The sequence below is a fragment of the Malurus melanocephalus genome, unplaced genomic scaffold (assembly GCF_030028575.1).
Source record: "Malurus melanocephalus ecotype Western Australia unplaced genomic scaffold, MMel_1.1 scaffold_60, whole genome shotgun sequence".
In the NCBI taxonomy this organism is placed as follows: domain Eukaryota; kingdom Metazoa; phylum Chordata; class Aves; order Passeriformes; family Maluridae; genus Malurus; species Malurus melanocephalus.
Window position 1 is genome coordinate 933433 of NW_026623292.1, and position 22347 is coordinate 955779.

The 22347-nt window shown below is 37.3% G+C and overlaps 1 protein-coding gene across 1 annotated transcript in view; it reads left to right on the plus strand.

Annotated features, from left to right (window-relative positions):
* CNTN1 (contactin 1) overlaps positions 1 to 20604 on the plus strand; it is a 209772-nt gene extending 189168 nt beyond the window's left edge. Inside the window, exons 22-25 of the mRNA XM_057366132.1 lie at positions 3968 to 4154; positions 5614 to 5726; positions 6865 to 7021; positions 18035 to 20604. Of these exons, the coding sequence (XP_057222115.1) occupies positions 3968 to 4154; positions 5614 to 5726; positions 6865 to 7021; positions 18035 to 18114 (537 nt within the window). The 3' untranslated portion in view covers positions 18115 to 20604. The remainder of the gene's footprint in view (positions 1 to 3967; positions 4155 to 5613; positions 5727 to 6864; positions 7022 to 18034) is intronic.
* Positions 20605 to 22347: the final 1743 nt, after the last annotated feature.

A 22347-nucleotide genomic window follows, 5' to 3' on the forward strand; every position in this document is an offset into this window, starting at 1 on the left:
AATAGAGAGAGCTGTTCTGGAGGGTTAAGGCTGCAGACAGGTTTTGTTAAGTTGCAATAAAAGTTATGGTGGAAGGAGTACTCAAACTGCATTATAAAATTCCACTATCTCTGGAAGGCTCTGTGTCTATTGGAATTAATAAWATTACAATAGTTATCTTTTTCATTTCTGCTCATCTGTAATACAGGTTAGTAGAAACCATCACTCACCAGAGCACCTTCTCAGTTTCCTTTTGGTCTTCATTATTACCTTAAAATTGCATAATTCACTTTTGAATGCTAGAGTTTAAGAGGTGGGAGTACCCTGAGCGAAGGACCTGAAGGTATTTCACCTGTGACACAGTGCTTCTCACACCAGGAGGAGTCAGATTTTCCTGACACTAATGCATACTGTCAGGATGACTGCCCTCATGGTGATGAGTGTGAGCTGATAGATTTTACCATTACAGAGGAGTATCCTCAGCTCACACTTAAAGAAAAGATAAAGTATGAAAACCAGCTCCATCCATATAGATAATTTAAGATTTATGAGTTCTTACAATAGACTGCTAAAAGCCACATCTCTGCAGTGCATGCAGCACCAGCAGCTCTATCCATATTTTGTGCTCCTTCTATGCAATAGATACAGGCTTATTTTATTAAACAAATTCATCACTACTCACCACCATTGTCTCTTGTTGACTGAAATATGCTATTAACATTTTTAATGTGACTAAAGTATATTTTTGGGTCARTTCTATGTAAGACTTTCAAGAATATGGGAGCTATTTTTTCACAGTGCCTACAGAAACAGCTTTAGTATATTAGTCTGAAAGAGGAAAGGACCATGAAAGGCAGTTTTTTCCCCTGATTTTAGCACAGAGGTCTGCACTAATTCATGATGGAGGAGGCATTCTTTCACACAAATAACATTTGGTGTATTTACCACAAAAACTGTAGAGCTTGGTTGACATCTCCTTCTGTGTTCTCTGTGGATTCATTGCTTATGGATTACCCAAACGGAGTAAATGCAGAGCACCAGGAATAAGCAGAGCTASTACATAAGCTCTTTAGGAAAAAGAGAGAGGGGCTACTCAGGAGAGTGGGGAAATGTGACCTCTTGAAGCAATGGGGCATTTAATTCTAGATACCACTTTCCCAGAGGCAAGAAAGAATTTTAAAAATTATTTCAACCGAATTTAAAATAAAATATAAAGTGAGAAATATAGGAGTAGTATAAAGACAGTAGTTTTTCTTAGCTCTCAGGGAAGTTATCTTCTTTCTTCTTTTTCAAGGGTTGCTACGATGTTCCAAATATGTAAATATGGCTGTGTATTATAGAAGCATTTTTTGTCTTCATGACATATAGCTCACATACTACAGGAGTAAAGTCCACAACATTGCAGCCAAGAAAAATAGTATTTGGGATTTAAATTTTATTTAATTTTYAAATTATATTACTTCTGCCTGAATCATCATATGCTCTCAGTGAAGTAATTTGCATTTTATTCATTATTCTTGCTTGTCCTCTTTGATGCTCTATGTTACTTGTGTATTACACCCTTAGCATCCCTGTACTGCAAACCAACATTAGGGCTGTAAAAAGCTTTGCAAGGCAGTGGAATACAAAGGCTTCCAGAATATGTCGCATGATTRATAAAACTCCATACAAAGAGTGTTTTCTATCTTTAGATAAAATCATTACTTAATTAACTTAATAGATCATACTAAAAACTAATTAATTAGTCTGCAGTGGCCAGGGAATATCAGCGACAAAGCTCCCATWGGTTCCTGCCATGGTTAGTAAACTTTTGGCTACCTAGAACTTCGCAGACATCCTTTTGCTGCAGGCTAGAAACTTGTGTGAAAGAGAGAGATAGACATGACGTCCTCTAGTTCCTGTACACGCCCTCTCACACCTGAGTCAGCCACTTACAGTTAACCAGAATGTACAGCTGGTTGCATTCAACAAGAGCAGCTTATCTACAACAATATGTTAATTATAATCAGATAGAAGAAATTCAGACTTGAAGATTATTATCAGACCTTCAGCTGAAATGGCTGCAACAGTTTCAGGTCCACACCAGTTTGAAACCATTCATGAGGTGAAGGTTACCACCCTGCTGGAGAAGCCTGCAGAATGGATTGGGTGCACAGTCCTCACTCATTTTAGGGTAAAGGCAATTTACCCAGGAAAACAGCCTTTATAAGTGGGAATTTCATGAGTATGGTTACCTAAATTACAGTAAACTGGTGTTTAGGATGCTAGTGGATGATACTTTCTAAASAGAATGCAGGACACACCTTTATAAAACTTTACCTTTTTGTGCCTTCTGAAAGTGARATGTGCATGCTGAATTTAAAAAGCTAACTCAGTTTGGTCTTGAAATACAGGAAAGAGTGACAAAGGTCACTAAGATGTCACATTTATAATAATCAGAGTAAGTAACCTGTAACATTCATGGGGAGGACTGCGGCAAAAATCATTGACATGAGACAAACAACATGAAGTATTTAACTGAGAGTAACCTCTGTGTAGTGATCCTGTTCTCRTATCCAGAGACATTTGAAGGAGGTGAAGAGAAATCCCCTAATAAATGCCCTGTGTCTCTCCTGAGTCAGCCCCAGCATGTGTTTTAAGATAAAAGAAAAATATTTTTATTGAATACTTTAATTCAAATATGAATAGAACATAAAGCCTCATCAAATAAGGTTGTACCTGTAACTTGTAAAGAGGAAAACTGATACTAACAATGACAAATTATCAGCTCTTCTAAACTATTCCTTAAATGAAGTTTTCAAGTGCAACTAGTCAGCAGAACATAAGGTTACTATTTAAAAGAAAAATTGCAGGATACCTCATGTCACCAATAAAGTTTTACAAAGCAGGATTTTTCCTAGAGCCTGAATTTACCAACARTATTAACTTCTTCCTAAAATTTTTTTTAAACATCCTCATGTTTCATACACAAAAATCATTATGAAGTCTGGCAGTAGCTGAGCAGAAATAATGAGAGGAAAACACTCAAACCCAAAATGTGAAAACACTCAAAACCAAAATGTAATGGGCACGGCTTTCCACTCTTTCAGGTTGGTGCAGTAATTTAGTCTTATGCAAATGGTTGTAAACAAGACAAAACCCATAGACTGGCAGTGTTTCTCCCTCATTTGCATCTCACGAGGCCATGCAAAATAGGACCCTGTGTATGTGAGGGACTGTGTGGAATGGCATCACTCACTAGGAGTTACACTGTTTTTGCCTGGTGCTTTGTAATGTATARTGAATTAAAGTAGGGTGGAACAAGCTATTGGGAAAAAAAAACTTCAGAATTTCTGTGTACTCTTAATTTGCTTTGGTTTTTAACATGTTACAAGCATACAGTCATGCTTTTCTCATAATTTAAGTATTTTCATGTTCTTCATCTTCTTTGACAAATGTTATATTGTGCAATGAAATCTGATTGAATTTAGCTGAAGAACTCTAGAAAATTAAGTACACCAGTCCAGACCTACAAATGCAGCTAACATGACTGAATACTTTGTATTCCCTAGATAGAAGTACAAAAAGGACTAAACTTGTAAGACATTCAAAACAAAATACTCTGAAAACATTATCAGAGTTTAGTCTCTACTAGTGTCAGAAAATAATACTAAAGTTCAGAGTAAAACACAAAACCAAAAGAACAAGAAGACAATAGTCTTGTTCTTTGAAGGCATTATGCAGCTCCCAGGCTTCTAGTGACTTTGTTGGGAGCAAGTTAAACCACTGTGAGAAAAGTTTACATAATAAATTCTGCATTTATTTCTGTTTCTTTATGCCTATGCACAACTTGGTTAAAATCACAGCCTATAGAATGAGCTCTATTGTTGTTAGATTTCTTTTAGCTGGCTTATATCCAGAGTGTGTAGTATAGAAATACATCAGTTTATATAACATTTTTTTATTATTAAATGTGTTAAATTTAATCCTCCAACTGGCTTGCTTACAGATTCGTTACTGGGCTGCTCATGATAAAGAAGCCGCTGCCCAGCGGGTGCAGGTGAGCAATCAAGAGTATTCAACCAAACTAGAAAACCTGAAGCCTAACACTCGCTACCATGTGGATGTGTCTGCGTTCAATAGTGCAGGCTATGGGCCTCCCAGCAGCACCATTGATGTTGTTACCAGGAAAGCACGTAAGTAAATGGAGCATTAGGTTAAGTGTAATCATGTCCATCATGTTTTCAAACATGGCTTCTCATTCATACACTGAGTGTTCTCACTTCAAGTGGTATTACTTCTTTGAAAATTCTTTTGTGTAAAATGTGGATATCTTACAAAAGTCTGTAATGATGCTAAAATTATAGGCTCATAGGAGGGTCTCCTGCACGCTCAGATCAGGTTGCTCAGGGATGTACCCAGGTGGATCTTGAAAACCTCCAGGGACAGAGACTGTACAACCTCTCTGAGAAACCCATTCTCACTCTTTGRTTTATTCTGAGCATATAGTCTGAGACTCTTAATCAAAACTGTGCATTTTTGTTACTTGTCCTCCTGCCATACCATCCAAGAGCCTGGATCTTTCTTGATAAGCCTCCTGCAAGACAGGGGACCCTTAGGTCCCCTCCTAAGCCATCTCTTCTCCAGGGTGAACAAGTGCAGTTCTTTCACCCTTCCTTCACAAATCAAGTGCTCCAGCTCCCCACCAGGTCGGTAGCCCCCTGTTGAACTCACTTCAGATTACCAGTGTCTTTCAAATACTGGAAATCCCGAAGCTGGACWTGATATTTCAATGATGAACAGTTGAGACCAGCTATTGCTTAGGCATCTAGATACTGCCTTTCTGTTCAGTCGATAGCAAGAAGGAACATGATGATTAAAATGTTACCAACTGCCATTTTCATTAACAGCAGAGCAGCAGGATCAGGCATCCTTGAGAAGTGGGCATTGGGAATCTCACCCTAGAATTTACATACCATGACAGGTTTTGAATATTGCTCCTGACTTAATGAGGATACCTAGCACTAGCATTGACTGAGCAATGTAAGCAATGTMAGGAATACATCTCGTGTATTTAACACACAGTTATGTGGGCTAAAAATGCATGCAACTAATGYGAGGATTTCTGTCAGTAAATAGTTAATTGCAAAACTTGCACCTGCAARGTTTATTTGTGTTGAATAAGAGTCCACTTTATAAGCTTATTGTGTAAATTATCATTAATGGTTTCTGTAGTAGGGTACTTCTGTTTCTGCTGAAGTGAGTTAAATGCTGTAGAAATGGCTGTAAATGGTTAATTAACTATTTTATCTCAGTGAATAAGTATGTCTTACGCCACATTTCTGGGAGGCTGTGGAGGTAGTTGCATGCCAGAAGCAAACACACATGGTCAGCAACGCAGTGAAGGGTAATGTTGGCTTCTTCCATTCTGGCAACACAGAAAAGCAAACSCACGGAGCAGCCCCTGCAAAAAGCCATCCAAAATTACCTGGCTGGAGTTGTCGCAGTTCACTTCAAGAAACAGACTATGCTGCCTTAATCATATATTTGCCAGCCTAATTTCCATTTTTACATTTTTACATGTCTTAATAAAAACGTCATTGAAGATTTATGAAATCTTGTTAATGTGTACATTGTACATATGTTGCTTTTCAGCTCCAAGCCAACGTCCAAGAATTATCAGTTCTGTAAGATCTGGTTCAAGGTACATCATCACCTGGGATCATGTGAAGGCRAAGTCAAATGAGTCTGCTGTTGAAGGATACAAAGTATGATATCTGAAAGTATTTTTTATCYTTATGTATGCCTCATGTAGTGCATTTTACAGACAAGGTTGAATCTCTGGACATAATSAGACTTAAACATACTTGAATGCTGAAGAGGAAGGTAACATGCTCAGCAATCACAATCATCCAGTAGGCTTAGGGCAAAGCCTGTGGGCTTAGTCAGCATGATGAGAAAACATTGGGGCACTGAAATTCATTTGGGTGGTAAACCATATTAGAGGAAAGTTCATAGCAAAAAGTGACTGCAACAACCTCATTTCCCATATGATCACATTTATTGTCTCTTGGCTTAAAAAAAAMAATGAATAAAAAAGTTGTACACTCTCCAGTTTTTCCTTATGTAAGTATTCATTGTTCCAGTTTTCCTTTCCCATCTCCCTGGAGGCTACAGTTCTGGAATGTAAATTCTTTAAAGTCAGGGAAGATAGGGGAAAGGAAGGAACCTCTACCATCCTTAGAAGCAGTTACTCTGTAACTGCAAGTGTATATACTGACTATAGGGCATATTGAAAGCGTCAGATATTAATTCCTGTTTAATTTTGCAGCTTGCTTGACAGTAAGAAACTTAGTATCACTTTCTACATTTGAAGATTTGAGGAGTTGAACTGCTTCCTGGGAATTGCTAACTATGTTTCACAGATATTATTTCAGAAAGAAATCTGATATTTTATGAAGGCCCGGCAAGACATATACCATCACATTTGCAATAGTTTAGCATCATTGAGAGTTAATAATAAAATTGATAATTGTTTCATTTATGCAAATGGTTATAAATTTTAGGTCAGAAAACCCARCTGAGCTCTCATATTTTTATTTGATGCTCTCTGCCACTCTGCACTATTATTCTCCATCACTTAACTACTTATTTTGAATGTAAGCACTGAAATTATTTGTCAAAAATGTGGCATAATTTTGTAACAGAAAATGAGGAAATAACTGTCTAGATTCACCTTGTGTAAAGCAGGAAAAGTTGTATTAGTCACTGTTTTGAGATTGGTATATATATTGGTTTCATATGAATAAAAACCTAATACTTTTTCATTGACATGCTGAGCATATATAAATGTATCTTCATGGAAATGGGACATTTCAATAACTATATTTACCATGACTTTCCTAGGTACTTTATAGGCCAGATGGACAACATGAAGGCAAGTTGTTTTCCACTGGAAAGCACACGATAGAGGTCCCAGTCCCCAGTGATGGTGAATATGTTGTTGAGGTCCGAGCACACAGTGAAGGAGGAGATGGAGAAGTAGCCCAAATAAAAATTTCAGGTGAGCAGATAACTTTCTTTACTACACTCCTTGGAAATCTTGTRCTGAGTGTTTTCTTCTTGCACACTCTCAAGAGATGGGCACATCCAAAATTGGAGAGGTAGCCCTTCAGCAGTGACTGCACTGAGAAGAGTTTATATGAAAACATTTCTGAGAACTCATAGCACAAACATAGGACACTTCAGTAGCAGTTCAGTTCCATCCTGGAAGCAGTGCCAATCTTTGAAATACCAGACTGCTTCCACTGGTGCCCCTGGTTRGGCTGCCACTTCTAGGAGTGTCCTGCAAGCAGAGCTACATGGTGCACGCCTCAGACCTGGGTGTCAGCTCACAATAACCCCATAGTTCTTTGTCCCTTTTGTGTCTGTCTCATTCCTTTGCCAACTGTCCCTAAAAGGAAAGTATTAGAGAAAAGGAGTGGTCCATAGTGATCCACAGACCACTTGCTGGGGGTCCATTTCTCAATGAAAAGGGAATCTGTGGCATAAAAATGATAAATAAGCRATGAGAAACTCCAYATGGTCTAGTTAGAGTGGTTTGGATGATTGGTAAAGAAGAGAAGGGACCATGGCTTAGGGTTATTCCAACTGTGCTCAGTGTTGACTCTGACTTTCAGACATGGTCTGCAAATCTCTTTCCCGTTAAGTTTTTTTATTTTAAGTAGTGCCTTGGCACTGTTTGGTATGAAACAGAACATGGGAATAGATATCAAGGACTTGGATAGTGTCTTTGTAAGATTATGATTCAAAGACTTGCATTCTTTTTTTTTTAATTAAAAAAATGGGGAATAGAAAGGATTAAATGTCAAGAAAATTATTTCACACAAGCAATGCAACCATTATTGTGGCWTTTTAAAAAGAACAATGCTTATACTGTATTTTCTGTACTGTGAGGGAAGCTGCCTATTCCTAAAGGAGTGGACCTCCCATCTGCAGGTTTTCACTAATATATACAGTTTATATCACCAGGAGTGAGCTCRTGGGTATCACCATTTTTGTTTGTATGAAGTTTGTATTTTGTGTGTATTTTGTTATAATGATTAATCACCTGCACTCTTGACATATTTTGCCTACTTCTGTTATCTATTTTTATCTGGCTTTGGGGTCTCAGTATTGTTTCCTTCTATAGTTCTTGTTAGATTAAAGAGTCTTTTTGTGTCTAATACATTCTTTCCATTAGTAAATGTATATAAACTAGCCATGTGACTAATCAGATGTTAAAAAACTGTGCCTTGAATTTCTCCATKATTACATTTTCTCCAGGTCTTAAATAAAGAGACTATTCTCTGCAGAGATAGTCTCGCCTCCCCATGCTTAACTACTTCCAGTATTATTCATGAAAGGCTTTCATTAGCCATTTATTACCTTGCACTGGGCTRTGAAATGGTGTTCATTTTGTTTGTCCAACACCATCTCTAAATCCATCCTGAAATCCTTGCTTTCCAGGATACAGTGTCTCATCCTTATCTGAGTACCACTACAGTGTCACTTCTCTTTTTAACTTTGTGTTTAATTCTGCATGTGACTATGACAAAGCACAGTTGGTTTGAATGGCTCAAGTCCCAGTGTTATCCAAATTTTTATATGAATGTGTTGTTGCCTCTGTTCACCATTTTGATTCCTTAGGTGTCCACTTCTGCTGCTTTGGATAAAAATACTTGGATTGCTTTCAGTCTACAGCTGTACAGTATGGAATGACACTAGAAATTCAGTGACCGTTTTTCAATAATTGTGTCTTGATTCTGCTGGTGACTAAATTCTTAATCCATTTAGCATCATGTTAATAGTGTGTACCATGTTGTATGAGAATGTTTTGGGGTAGTAAGTCAATTACTTTAAAAAAGCTGTAATATATTGTGTTAGATTATCATACACTGGGACGATCACTTTTAACATGTGCCTCTGGTGACCTAGACAGAGGCAGCATTCCCTTGACTCAGTTTAGGAAAGGTTGAAAAAGAGACAAAAGGCAGGGTAATCTCTTCAGAATACATAGTATACAKAAAATCAGGCAAGAATTTCAGGTTATTTCCAGGCTACTTTTCAAAAAGCAGAACAAAGTGTAGTTTTAACACCTACACATGGCAAATCATGTCTGCTTATTTTTATTCTTAAGGAAATTTTCCAGTAATGCATCAGGGTTTAGAGTAATTGCCCCAAAGGAATGATTGAATAGTGAAAAAATGTTAAGAAATTAGCTTTTTCTCAGAGAATTGCAAAGAAGAGAAGATGTAGTTTGATAGGAATTCACATTTTGGTGCTTGACTGACCAAAATGGAAGTTACATATTTCCACGGAGATGTAAACAAAGCTGAAGTAAAGCATAAGGCATCTTACCAAATTCAGAGAGGAATGTTGCCTTACATGMCCTTTAGACATCATGCCAGATGCATGATGCATCATGCATCATTAGATGCCAGAGTTCTCAGATCTGCCTAAKTTCCTGCAGAAGTGAATGGGGAGAATTAAGCAGCTAGGGCAGAGGTTCCAAACAACCTGTATGTTGACCAGGAATGGCCAAGTCTTAAGCTGGAATGATGCACTAAAGAGAAAGGAGTGTCTACAGCACCAGTGTGTCATCCAGACTGGTGTTTTCCTGCTGTTCACTGGGTATCAAATTCAGAGTAATCTATATAATATGGCTGAGTTAGATGTCTAAGCTCCCATTATAATCGGTGGTCACCAAGGGTGTAATTCAGAACGTTAAACAAAGCCTGTAGCACTGGAGATGCCCCAGATTACCGAGGACATTCAYACAATTCTGGCAGGCATGACATGATATTCAGGGGACCTGAGGCCTTCTGGGTAGGCAGGTGGAGGCCAGACAGGACACCAGAAGATGTCTTTTAGCCCATATTTCAAGTTCAGGAACACTAACTGGCCCTGAGGTGCCAGCATAGGAATTAAAATTGTAGTGCATTTTAACTAACATAATTACATTTGAAAGTCAAATGGAAAAGAAACTAGAAGTGGATTTTATTTCTGTCTCAATTCCATGTTTAGGGGAAAAGCTTCCTTTTTGTTTTCATCCTCTTCCTTCACACAGAAAAACCAGACACCTGCAAAATGGGGAGGCAAACATCCTGCAGCTACGTTGCTCTCGTGTAACCAATCAGCTTCCAACAGRATAGAGATATAAGTTTACCAAACACAGCTACCCCACACGCATTTCTTAATAGTGAACATCTTGAAATAAAAGTTCTTATAAAATCACTCTGTGTATGTGCCTAGCTGCATACAGCTATAATCAGTGTAAAATACAACCATGAACTGTTATATTTTATTGGCCAGTGCCTGTTGTACAGTAAAGAGCTTGGGGATATTTTTCAAGCCCGTTATAGTAAATTATTGAGCTACACAATTTAAAATTCATTCTTGAGTTACCACAACCAGATGAAGGTTGGAACTACTTGTTTAATGGAGTAAAGACTCCAGTGGAGTCTTTTTGAGTGGGTAATAATAGGCTTATCTGTTTCCTTTGAAATATAATAAAGGCTCARTTTTGGTTTATTTTGTCTCTTTCATGGTTTTTAGATTGCAGTGCTTTGTCATATTACTAATATTAGTGTAATCAAAACAATCTTGCAATCAGTAGGAACTAAAACCATATRGTGCTTGGTTCATTTTTCACTTTACCTGGGTAACTGCACTGGCCTCAGTGTAATTGATTTATGCCTGGGTAAGAAAAATTAGAGTCAAGCTCTCAAAATTTAAAATTTCATTCAGGGTAGAAGAGAAGGGGAGGGTATCGTTCTTGTTTGGGAAAACATTGGGAAAAAAAGGAAAATACTGTACACCTTCAGCTTCACATATGAAATCAAGTTAATGTCTCAGTTTAAATAGTGACATTGGCAAAGAATAATTTATGTATTGTAAAAGCTTAAAGCAAGAGAATAAAATTACAGTTTCTGTGTGTTTACTGTACACACACACACACACACACATATACATATATATATATGTATATTTTTATATATTTATTTATTTATTTATTTATTTATTTATTTATTTATATATGAATTCCATTTGCCAGAGTCATGTTTTAGGATCTTGAAAGAGTATTTACTTTGAAGTACAGCTCTTTCATAGGAAAATGCATAATTTTTGCCTCTACTAACTTACACAATCCTTTTAATTATTTTATTTTTTATTTTTTTCATTCACTATTTGAAGGGGACATAAATGTTTATTGCAGGTATTAGTGTCAAGTAAGTCAGGTGATTATTCACTTTTCATATGGTATGCTCAAAATCTTTTGATTGTGATTTGAAAATGTCCATCATTGTAAAGATTGTTGTAAGTAATAAGCAGAGAAAAACAGGTAAAAATCATAATGCTGAAGAAAACAGTCTCTATCTAGCTGGCATGACAGTCCTTTTGCTGCTCATCTTGGAACTTCTTATGCATGTAGTACAATAAAGTAGCAGAAAGCTTCTACTAAATTGAAAGAGTTTTCAAAAGAGCTCTCCTTTAAAAGAAGATTAATTTTCAAAATGCATTTGCTGTTGTCTCCTTACTCAAAAATTAAGTGGAAAATACTTGGAATACCCTCTAACATGGTATGTGCATCTTCTTAAAGCAACATATTTTGTTCTCTGGTATTTTTTCTTGATTTTCATTCATCATCACATTTTATTGTATCACAGTTCTAATTTATTGGTGCTTCCTTTTTCCAAGCCTTAGTATGATTGAAAAAGATGACAAATAAATCCATTACAACATACTCAATGATTTAAAAGCCATATTCTCATTAATTTCATTTTTTTCTCTTTTTCTTCTATTCAGACTCAAAAGTTTGGATAGATAGTGGCAATATTTTCATATCCTGTTATGCTTTCTTAGTTTGCATTATCCTGTGATAATCTCAGTTTCYTTTCTTCCTGTCTACAGTGACATTTATGCCTGATTTAAGATTTTTTTTTCCGCCTTGCTGAAGAGCAAGGCGAGATTTAAGCTGATCYGGCCTGTTGGACTAATTCATTTTCTTTGTTGCTTCTCAGTCCATTATTTGCATTGGCTGAATATTTTTCCTGTTGCTCTCAAGCCATGGGTGCTGCTCATTCCTACCGATCATTCCTTGCAGTGCTGCAGCATTCAGGGAGCAGAGGCTGTGCCACCATTTTGCACCTGAAGAGTTTCTACTGTTTGCCTGGTGTACGATGTGGTTTGTGAAATGTGGACTATTTGCAAGTCAGAAAGAGTGRCACATCTTATATGTATATTTGGGCTGAATTTATGTGTAACAAACTTTCACAAATCCCTATTTTCTTGAACAGGGAGGAGTAGAATCCTCACTCAGAAATTCCCAGACATGCCAGCTGGCCAAAGAAGATCCACTCCCTAGGTCACAGGAGACCCTCATGCTATCATTTGTTGCATGCAGAGCTTTAGAGAGTACAAATTATTAAAAAACACACCAGTGGTCTTGCACTTCAATCTCCATGCAAAAGAATCTGTATTTAATATTAATGTATGTGAAAGGGAAGAGATTGAGATTATTTGAGAAATAACCTGTGTTCATTGACGGATAAGTAATAMCCAACTAACTGAAAATTTTCTGATTTTCCTGAGTCTGGGTCATCTTTTCATTTTGGCAGCCCAAGTCTATGTCAGGGCTAGAGTCGATGAAAAAGAAGCCCTGGCTGCTGCTTGCTGGCAATGCCAAAGTGCCAGGTGCTATTGCCAGAACAAAATAAAATGTTTCCATGGCTCTAAATTTTCAAGGAGGAGAAGGCAKACTAACATTATGGGGTGCAGAAACCACCCAGGCCATCAGCAGCAATTCAAATACGTTTTCCTTAGGGTAGTTGTAAAGCTGTTTCACAGATGCACAGCAAACCTTGGCACAGCACAAAACATGGGCAGATGGACAGGCAGCTTTATTTCCATCCCATACATCTACTCTGCTGCAAAACCAGTAAATCACAGAGTTGTGAATCACTCCATAGAGCCTTTCTTRAAAGGTTTATGGCACAGTCAAGAAGAAAATTTCCTCGTGCACAAACAAAGGTTTCCTAGACAAGGGAAAGTTGGACACATGATTTAGTAATGATGCCAGTGATGTTAGATAAGTATGTTATAATTAGTTCAGTTATTTTCCATTTATCATGAATAGGGGTAACAGAATTTAAGTCACATCAGCTGATACTACCTATTTCTTTTGCAGTAGTCTTTCATGAAGACAGTATTTCCAGCTGGGACAGCAGCAATTTCTTTTCAACTGCCAGTTGGAAGAACAAGCACACCTATTTTGTTCATGAAGTTTAGTTTAACCTGGATAAATTATATTTCTCCCCCATTTCKGTTTTTCTGTTCTACCAGAGTAAATTTGAAAACACTGATTAAAGAGATACAAATGAAACTTAATAGTTGATAGAGAAATTRATGGCTAGAATAGGCAAAAATCACATCTTTTTTTTTGGGTAGGACTTTGGTCGTTCTTTCAGAAAAAAGGAAATCTGTTTTGTACAAAGGCAGACTCTCATGAATGAATTTTTAGGTTGTTCAAAGAATCACCAGCTAAGGCATTAGCAAAAGCAGGTTTAACATAAAAATTAAAGTATGACAAATTTTGTTGACGAGGTTCTATTTAGTAGATAGGGAAAACACACRGAGAAAAATCAGACCAAAATCTAAAATCAATCAATCAGAAACTAAAATCAACCTAAAATATCTACATGGAGGCAGGGAATGGAAAAAGATATGGATGAGGAATAAGGGAGACGCTCTAGTTGTGTCATAAGGTCTGAGTAGACTCCTTTGCCAGACTTATCCTTGGACTTGACCAATGGTTTAGGCCTAAAGGTTTTAGAAGCACTTCAACTTAACAGCACTTAATCAATAGCCTAACTTAAACAATTTAAGAAAAGATTCCATAGAATTTAGGATAAGCACATTAGTAACTCACTCATAGTTAGTGACTTATGAATCTAACTTATGAATCTAACACACTTAAGAAACTAAGAGAGCAACATTCATAGTACAATGCTATGGCATAGTCACACTCGCATGCACACAGCCCTAAAGGAGTATGTGAATAATTCCCGTTGAGTTCAGTGAAGAGCTCACATCAGACGCATTTCCACCTTCTCAACAGGCGAAGGATTGAGCCACAAGGAGTGAGAGTATCAGCCCAGGCTCTTTCATTGGCATTTGTCCTCTGAGCATAGCAAACTTGAAATTTTGCTGGCTCTGAGAGGCCCCACTTGGAGGGTGCAGACTGCTGTGGTCCCAGGAGAGCTCCAAGGGTCTCACTTGAGAGTGTTGTTTAGGGGATTGCAAGACAGTTGGCTTTACTCATGGTAATTTTCTACCTTGCTGCAATTTGGGTTGATAACTTTCTTTGAAAGTTCAATAACAAAAATCTCATTCCTCTTGGGTTGTTWTTCAGACAAGAAATACAAGTTTCTAAGGCTGCTCATCAAAACCAGAAGGTCATTAGACAGCATAAGTTCCTGGGAGCAGTGTTTCTGATAAACTCGGGAGGAGCTTAGTCTGCGTACTCTTTGTCAAGGCTGTGGCCTGACGAGTATTTTGGAGATCATAGTGTGGCTAAAGGATGAGGTGGGGGTGGTTGTAACACCACACAGACTCACTTCTTTAGCAGGTTACAAAATCTATGTTACAAACTTAAATCCTTTATGAATCATATAAAATCCCTGTCCGGGTAAGAAAACTTACTCTTTCCTTACTCCCACTAAATGTATGATAACTTGTATTAAAAATGTGATGCAGTTGCACCATTCAGATAGTGAGTCTGCACCTACCTGAACAATTTGAACAGCATGCAGGGGGTATATCTGAGGATAGAAGCAGTGGAATTGCAGAGCCAGCTCTACCCTGGATGCCCCTGTCAGGTTTTACTTTGCACCACCTCTAATCTGAATCCTGCACAGGGTATCCGAGACAGCTCCTCAGTATGAAATAAACCCCAATAAAGGGGGTGACAGAGATACTCACTTTAAAACATGTTCCGCCTCAAACCAGAACAACCATGTAGACCCCTCCTTGATGTTCTGTACCTGGAAACTAAGAAAGTGATGTAATTTAATACAGATCAGTTCTTGGACAAACTTTCCTGACAGCAAAAGCAGAGAAGGAATTCTGCCACAAGAGGATCATCTCACAATTAGCTAAGGAATGTCCTGTAGTTTGTGTATGTTGGCACGGCAAACTAAAAAAGAGAAGTTATTCACATATGACAGCTTACAGTTACAGATGACCAATATCTAATTTTCTGGTTCACAGGTCTGAAGAAAGAAAGATTTTTAAACAGGTGTCTACATTTGTTTTCACAATCCAGTATGAAAAGACACTGATGCTGGGAAAAGGGCCAAAAATATGATAATATAAAGAAAAATAACATTTAAAGAAAATAATGACCTAACAAATTGTCACAAAGGCTTGGGAAATGCATCAAAGTCTGAATTGCTTTAATGACTCTTTCATTAGGCTTTAAATTAATTTCATTTCTTTTGAGTATAGTTGGAAGACTATTGCATGCTGTTCAAGATGTCAGTAAAACTTAGGATCTCTTTTCAGAAGTGTAAAAGATTTCATTCTGGACGTTATGTGATTCAGGTGGCAACAGAGAATTTAAAATATAARTAGAAAGCTGTGGATTAGTGGTACTTCACCAGGAGTTCCTATGATGCATATAGATCTTGCTGAAGGAAAAGCCATCCATCAGTTGTTCTCTTCATTAACTCAGACAGATAAACAACCACTTGTGGGAAAGGCTTCTGATAATAAGAGACAGAAAAAAAGTTAGCTTAACTGCATGCATCCCATACAAATTTTATTTGATGTTAAACTACATTCTGATTACATGTTTCTGTAGATAGTTTAGTCCTAAACTGAAAAATATCAGCTGCAGGAATGGTAGTACATATATATATATATATATATATATATACCTGTGTGAAATTTCAGTTTTTGCTTGGGACTGTTGGGAGGAAAAAGATCCACACCAAATTTTAGGCATGTGTTTTGTTTATTTAAAAGAAATGAGGACTCTTGATAGTAAATTCATACATGGTGTGTTAGAGTGGTAGTTAGGTTGTGTGATGCTGATTTGGTTTTGACACTGACTTTGATGGCTTTAGTTTGCAATTGCTTGCACACTGGATCCACAAGATGCTGATTGAGAGGAGAGATCACACATTGTAACACTGAGGAGAGAAAGAAGCTTTAGCCACTACAGCTCATASCTGGCTAGAGCGAGCCTAATAATCCTTCTTTTTTAATTTGCRTCCACATGTTTATTTGTACATATCTGTTAAATCTTTATCTGGTGTTTCTCTAGTTTTTAAAGGTCATTAAAACTGACAAATCACATCTGCATTACTGCACARAATTAAATCTTCTACTCTGTTCTTAGGCAAAACTTCTATTAACTTTCATTCATGAGCCACAAGAGTGTACTGTCTGTCATGCAATGGTGAATGGTGTTTCCAGTAAAGTATCGATCCTACACGTAGGTCAGTTATCCAACAAGAAAAAAAAAAAGAGATGGTCTGTTTAATGTGCATTTATCCTGGTAAAGTTTTGTTAATGTGCTATCTAAGGGTAGGATTTGCTTCATTTAAGAAAGCTGATAAATATATCTCTGCACAGTGCCTAAACCTTGTGAGGAACTGCTATCATGAGGTCAATTGCTAACTATTAATTCTGGAGCCAGCAAGCACATCTCAGGGGCAGATTTATTATTCCTTTCTCTCTGTAGAATACCAACATGCAAATAGAAGTTTCCTCATGCTTGCTCATCATTCAACTTCTCTCAGCAACCTTTTTGTCTCATTTTCATCCATTAGAAGTGTTCAGAATATTTACTTGTGTCTTTCCAGCTGCATTATCCTGGACTGACAAAAGCAGAAATAATTTTCTGTGCATAGACATGAAACCTGATTTTTTTTTTTCTTCCCTATGTTTGTTTATTCATTAAGAACCACTGCTTTGATATTTAAGAACAAAAACTACAGAAATATTAATGTGCTTCATAAATCACTAAAAGATACTTGTACTTTCACAATTCGCCATGCTGTGCTTGTTTTTAGGCCTGCTGRAATCTGTGCTGTTCAGTTTGTGTGTTACCTTCTCAGTATGGTTCTTCTTCTTTCACCATTTTCTGGAGAGCTGTCCAGTGCACCTGTTCCAGCAGTGCCTCAGGACTGTCACCTCCAGCTGCAAGTGCTTCTGTCCTTAGTCTGTGTTCAACAGCTCCCACACTGCCCATCTACCCTCCTGATAYAGRCAAGGCTTCTCTGGGAGAAAAGAAYAGCCAGTTCTCAGGCTCCCTTGGCCCATGTCCAAGACTGACAGCCAGGCACAGTTTGGCTGGGTTATTGTGTCATGTAGATGCTTCTTAACAGGGAGCTGAACTATGACAACACAAGCCGCTTGACAACAGCAGTTCTTACTTCTGCTTGTCAGAGCGAGTCATGTAAAGTTTGTAAGCCATAGATTAATATTTTCTGTCTTAAAATATTTGTTTAAGAAAGACCCTTGTGACTTTAACAGAYGTAAATGCCACACTGCTAGAAGTCAGCCATCTGGACTTTGTAATCTGGCAGGTAAACAAACGGACCAGGCTCTTTGACATCTTCAGATTATTGCTGTTCATATGAGCAGTAACATTTCCAAAGGTGTCTCTTTGCATTGTCATATTTCAAAGACTCCATTAATTTTGTTTTCACATGCTTAAATATTTACTTTGACCTTTTGCCTCCTGGTATAATAACCTCCTGGCTTGTTGGTCTGGCCAAATCAAAATGCACTGATGTGTCCTGAATAGCCTTGTTTCTTGTATAAACACACTGCATAAACAGAGCTTGCAGAACAAAAGAGTGGGTCCTCCACTGTACTGTAGCAAATCTCTGCAGGTAGGGGCTGTTCTGAGATCTGCCAGCTAATTTCCAGCCTCCAAACTCTGGACTTCAGGATTACTCCCCTCACTGTGAGTAGTGCTGAAGTAAGACCTAGCAAAACCAACACTGTGTTGTTTGTTCATGCACAGGTGCCGCTGTTGGAGTACCAACTCTGCTCCTGGTCCTGGTGGTGCCTGCCCTGGGTGTCCTTGCCTGCTCGGGATTCTGAATGTAGCTGGATTCACCTTGTCCTCCACTTAGCACAAAGGACTCCCTTTGAAGACGAGGACCACGATTCTTTTTGATTCCTGTGGCACCATCCTAAGCCAAATAAATCACACTTTAAAATGWATTACCCTACCGATTTCCTATGAACTTTAAGAGGACTGAGGCATCCAGGAACTCCTTCATGAAGTAATTCAACTTTTGAACGGCTAAGAAATATTTTTAACTTGTTCCAATATGCCTTATAAAACACTTATGCTGATCTGTGACAGTTGCATGATTCGGTCCAGTGGGGCAAGTTACAGTGTTAAAACCCAATAACATAGGCTGTACAGTGAAAGTAAAATCACCATACGTAGGTGCTTTAACTTGAATAACAAATTGTGAAATATAATAGAGATTGAAATGTTGATTGTATGTGATAAATGTAAGAGTACTACGTCTGTCTGTACTATCCTATATGTTTTGTGTACTGCATATTTTGAATAGCCCCGTCATCATTTATTGGGATTACTGGTTTTTAGAGAGACAGTCAAAGCAAAAACATTTCATTATTTAGAGCTATATTTCTTGAGGCTATTGGATAGAATTTGAAAGAATTGAAATAAAATTCAGTGATAAGGATTTTTGGTTTTAAATATGTTCAGAACACCCGAGACATGGATAGCATGCTCAGCTTAAAGGAATTTACCTGTGTTTCACTGGCGCAAGATTTATTATATTCTTTCCTTAAAAGAATTCTGTTGAAAAATTCTGTTATGGTAATTGTTGCTGATTTTGGGAGTCAAATGTCAGCTTTCAGGGAAGCAGCGTAATGTACTGGTTTTGATTTAGTCTTATTACTATTGTTATTATTAAGGTAGCAATATAACACTTAGGAGTTTGGAGGTGAAGTCCATGCCAAGATCAACCAAGTGGACCATGAAATGGTAGGAAATGTATGTTATTTTTTAAAGTGAAAAGATTTAAAATATAAAAAAAAAAGAAAAAGATATACAATAAATGGCAAAAGCAGAGTAGCACAGTAAAAAAATTATTATATTTACATTTTTATGCTGCAGATGCCAGGTGTTACCTTCCTGTATTGAAGGCGTACATTTGGGAGAACTATATGCTTTTTCAAGAACTTGATATTATTCTAATGTTCATAGTGTTGTAAATAAGAGTTTTAAAGTTCTGAAACCATTTCTCTATTTGATAGAGTACTGAATGATCCAACTGTGTGTTAGTACGTGAAAGTCAGATCCCAACTGTTAGTCAAAACTACATGTTTACTATGGCCTTTGCAAAATGGAAACTCTATTAGAGATAGAGAATGTTTTTGTTCTGACTGTGTCTAGAGTGTTTCAGTGCTGGGTTTCTTTGTTGGTTTGTTTGGGTTTTTTTAAGTTGTTAAAGACATGCACATTCCTTTCATTTTCCATGGTATGCTGGGAATTAGTTTGAGTGTGAATGATGAAGAAACACAGTGATGTTGAATCAGCTGGCTCAAGTAATAGTGCAATGTCTGATGCTTCAAGAATTATAAGCTTTGAATCATATTTTATTAGCACAACCTTGCTAGTTACTTAGAAATAGATTTTATCTTTTTAGAACTGATACTGTAGAGGTCCATAATAATATTTACATGAAGCAAGGATAGCTCTAWTAATAATTTACACACCTTTCTTTTATTTGTATAATTTTGTACTATATATTTACATGTAAAAGTGTAGAGTCTTCATTAATAAATATCAATAATACTGTTTTAGTTTAATTTTAACTATTTGTTATGCAATGAAAATTTTTTAAATAGGTGAAAGTGATGACTCCCTTTAGAGGAATGTCAAAGTGTCAAACACTACTGAGTTTCATAAATTGTATAATTATTTGAAAGAGAAATGAGCTGTCTTCATACATAAGAAACTAATATGCTGTAAGCCTTCTGTACAAAAAAAATGTGTTTTATTGTGTTTATTTGGTTTTGTTCTTTTGCAGTATGACTCATTTTTATATAATATACAACCACAACTAAATCTTTTGCCAAATGCATGATTGCCTTTTACTTTTCTAATACATGGTGTAAGCAAAACTGTTTCATTTTTGCATGGATATGATCTGGGAAGGAAAGCCACTTCTCTTTTCTTAAATCAGCAACACGGATGAGGTAGGTGTCACATACTGATCAGATAGTTGGAGATTTTTCTGTTTCACATAAAAAATTGTATAAATTTGTCTGGGACCTTCAGTTTCAAATGGTTGTCAAGAAAAATTAACTAATGTATCATCTGCTTTAAAATGCAAGGTTCTTAATTAAAGTTTATATAGATAGACATATTTGTTGTTTCTTTATATTTCAGGAAAATTGATATTGGTATTATTTGATACTGATGAATATTGAACTGGTTTTTTAGTTACTTTTTATCTTTTTTTTTCAAATGAGTAGAGCAGGACTGTGCTTTGTCCTTTTTATGAATGAAAAGTAAATGACAATTAAATAAATGTATTAATGTTACTCAGAGTATTATAACTGTCTTTTGAATTGGAGCTTTCTAATTTCATAGCAGTGATGTAATCATCTGTGACAGTAAAGGTGTGGACAGAATGAAGTACTGTGTATCCCTGCCTTGCCTTCTTGTGACTGTTGCTGGAATTTAGGAGCTTTTCTGCTTTGCTTTTTTTATAGCTGATAGTGATAGAGAGATTTTCCTGAATCAGTAAGAGAGAAATGAGAGCTTTTCAGCATTTTTGTAGCAAGAGATAACTAAATAGAGTATTTTTTTAAGATAACATTTTCTATTCCAGTAGATATATGTCATTATTTAACCCCAGCCAGCAGCTAAGCTCCACAACTGTTCACTCACTGCCTGATGATGAGTGGAGAGAAAATCAGAAAAGTGAGAAAACTCATGGATTGAGATAAAGACGGTTTAATAGGAAAAGCAAAAGCTGTGCACAGATGCAAAGCAAAACAAGGGATTCATTCACCATTTCCCATGGGCAGGCAGGTGTTCAGCCATCCCCAGAAAAGCAGGTATCCATCACAGGTATGGTGACTGGGGAAGACAGTATCATTCCAAATGTTCCCCACTTCCTTCATCTTCTCCCAGCTCTGTATGCTGAGGATGGTGTCGTATGGTCTGGGATATCCCTTTGGTTAGTTTGGGGTCAACTGTCCTGGCTGTCCCTTCCTGACTACTTCTGCACCCTTCTCCATTTCTTCCAGAGATGATCCATTTGTCTTTTAACTTTTCTACTACTAATTCCTTTTGCTTTGCCATTTAAAAATTGTTCTTATTTCTTATAAAAAGAGAAGGAGAGAATGCACAAAAGTCCTCATGAATGGAAATTAAAAAATGGCATTCTTCAAAGAGAAGTAGCGCTATCTTTACTTGCCAGGCTAACATATTCATCTTTTATCTCGATGCCAATTAACCATGTCTGAAGAACATGAAGAGACACATGAAAAGTACCTCCTTCACCTTAGCTGGTCTTGACTCTTGTTTATTCTCTTGATTAATATTTGGAGGTTATGCCAATTTGTATTCTCAATACGCTTAAAAACCTCATGATTTAGGTGGTAATTTCAACAGGCAATCCCCRGTGAGCACTGATGAGTGGATTCTTCTGGGATGAGTGGATTCTTCTGGTCTCAAAGAATCTATTTTTGTCTTTAACCTGATGCCTTTGGTCTTTACTGTGTTGTCACAGCCACTAACTGCTTCACAAAAACACATGATATCATTTTTCTCTCTCAAAGCAGGCAGTAGACATGACAATATGTAATATCATTTGCAGGTAAAAAGGCAAATCCAGACAGAGAATACAGAGATTCTGACTGGGTATTGTCCCCTTCTGTGGCTGTCATGGTGCTGCTATTCATCCATGTCACCTCCATCCTTCAGTTGTCTGACACCTGCAGAAAGCAGCACATAGAGAAGTGTTTCTGTGACATTGAGACAGTCCTGCGCCAGGCAAATTTAGATCTTCTTTGGCAGCACTGAGTGGGCACATGCCATAGGGGTGAAAGGCACCAGGGATCGTTACCACAGCTGCAGGCTGGTGTTAAATCCTTCAGGAAATACCCAGATGGTGTGGCCCCAGGGCAGTGGAGAGCACACAGGCAAGCAGAGCAGTTGTCCTCAGAACACAAAACCTCTGGCAAGACATGGAAACAGTGCCCTGGTCTCAGAAATTATGCATCCCTCATAAGCCACTGAATTCTTCCTGTACCTCAGTGGGAGGATAGAAGCAAGTA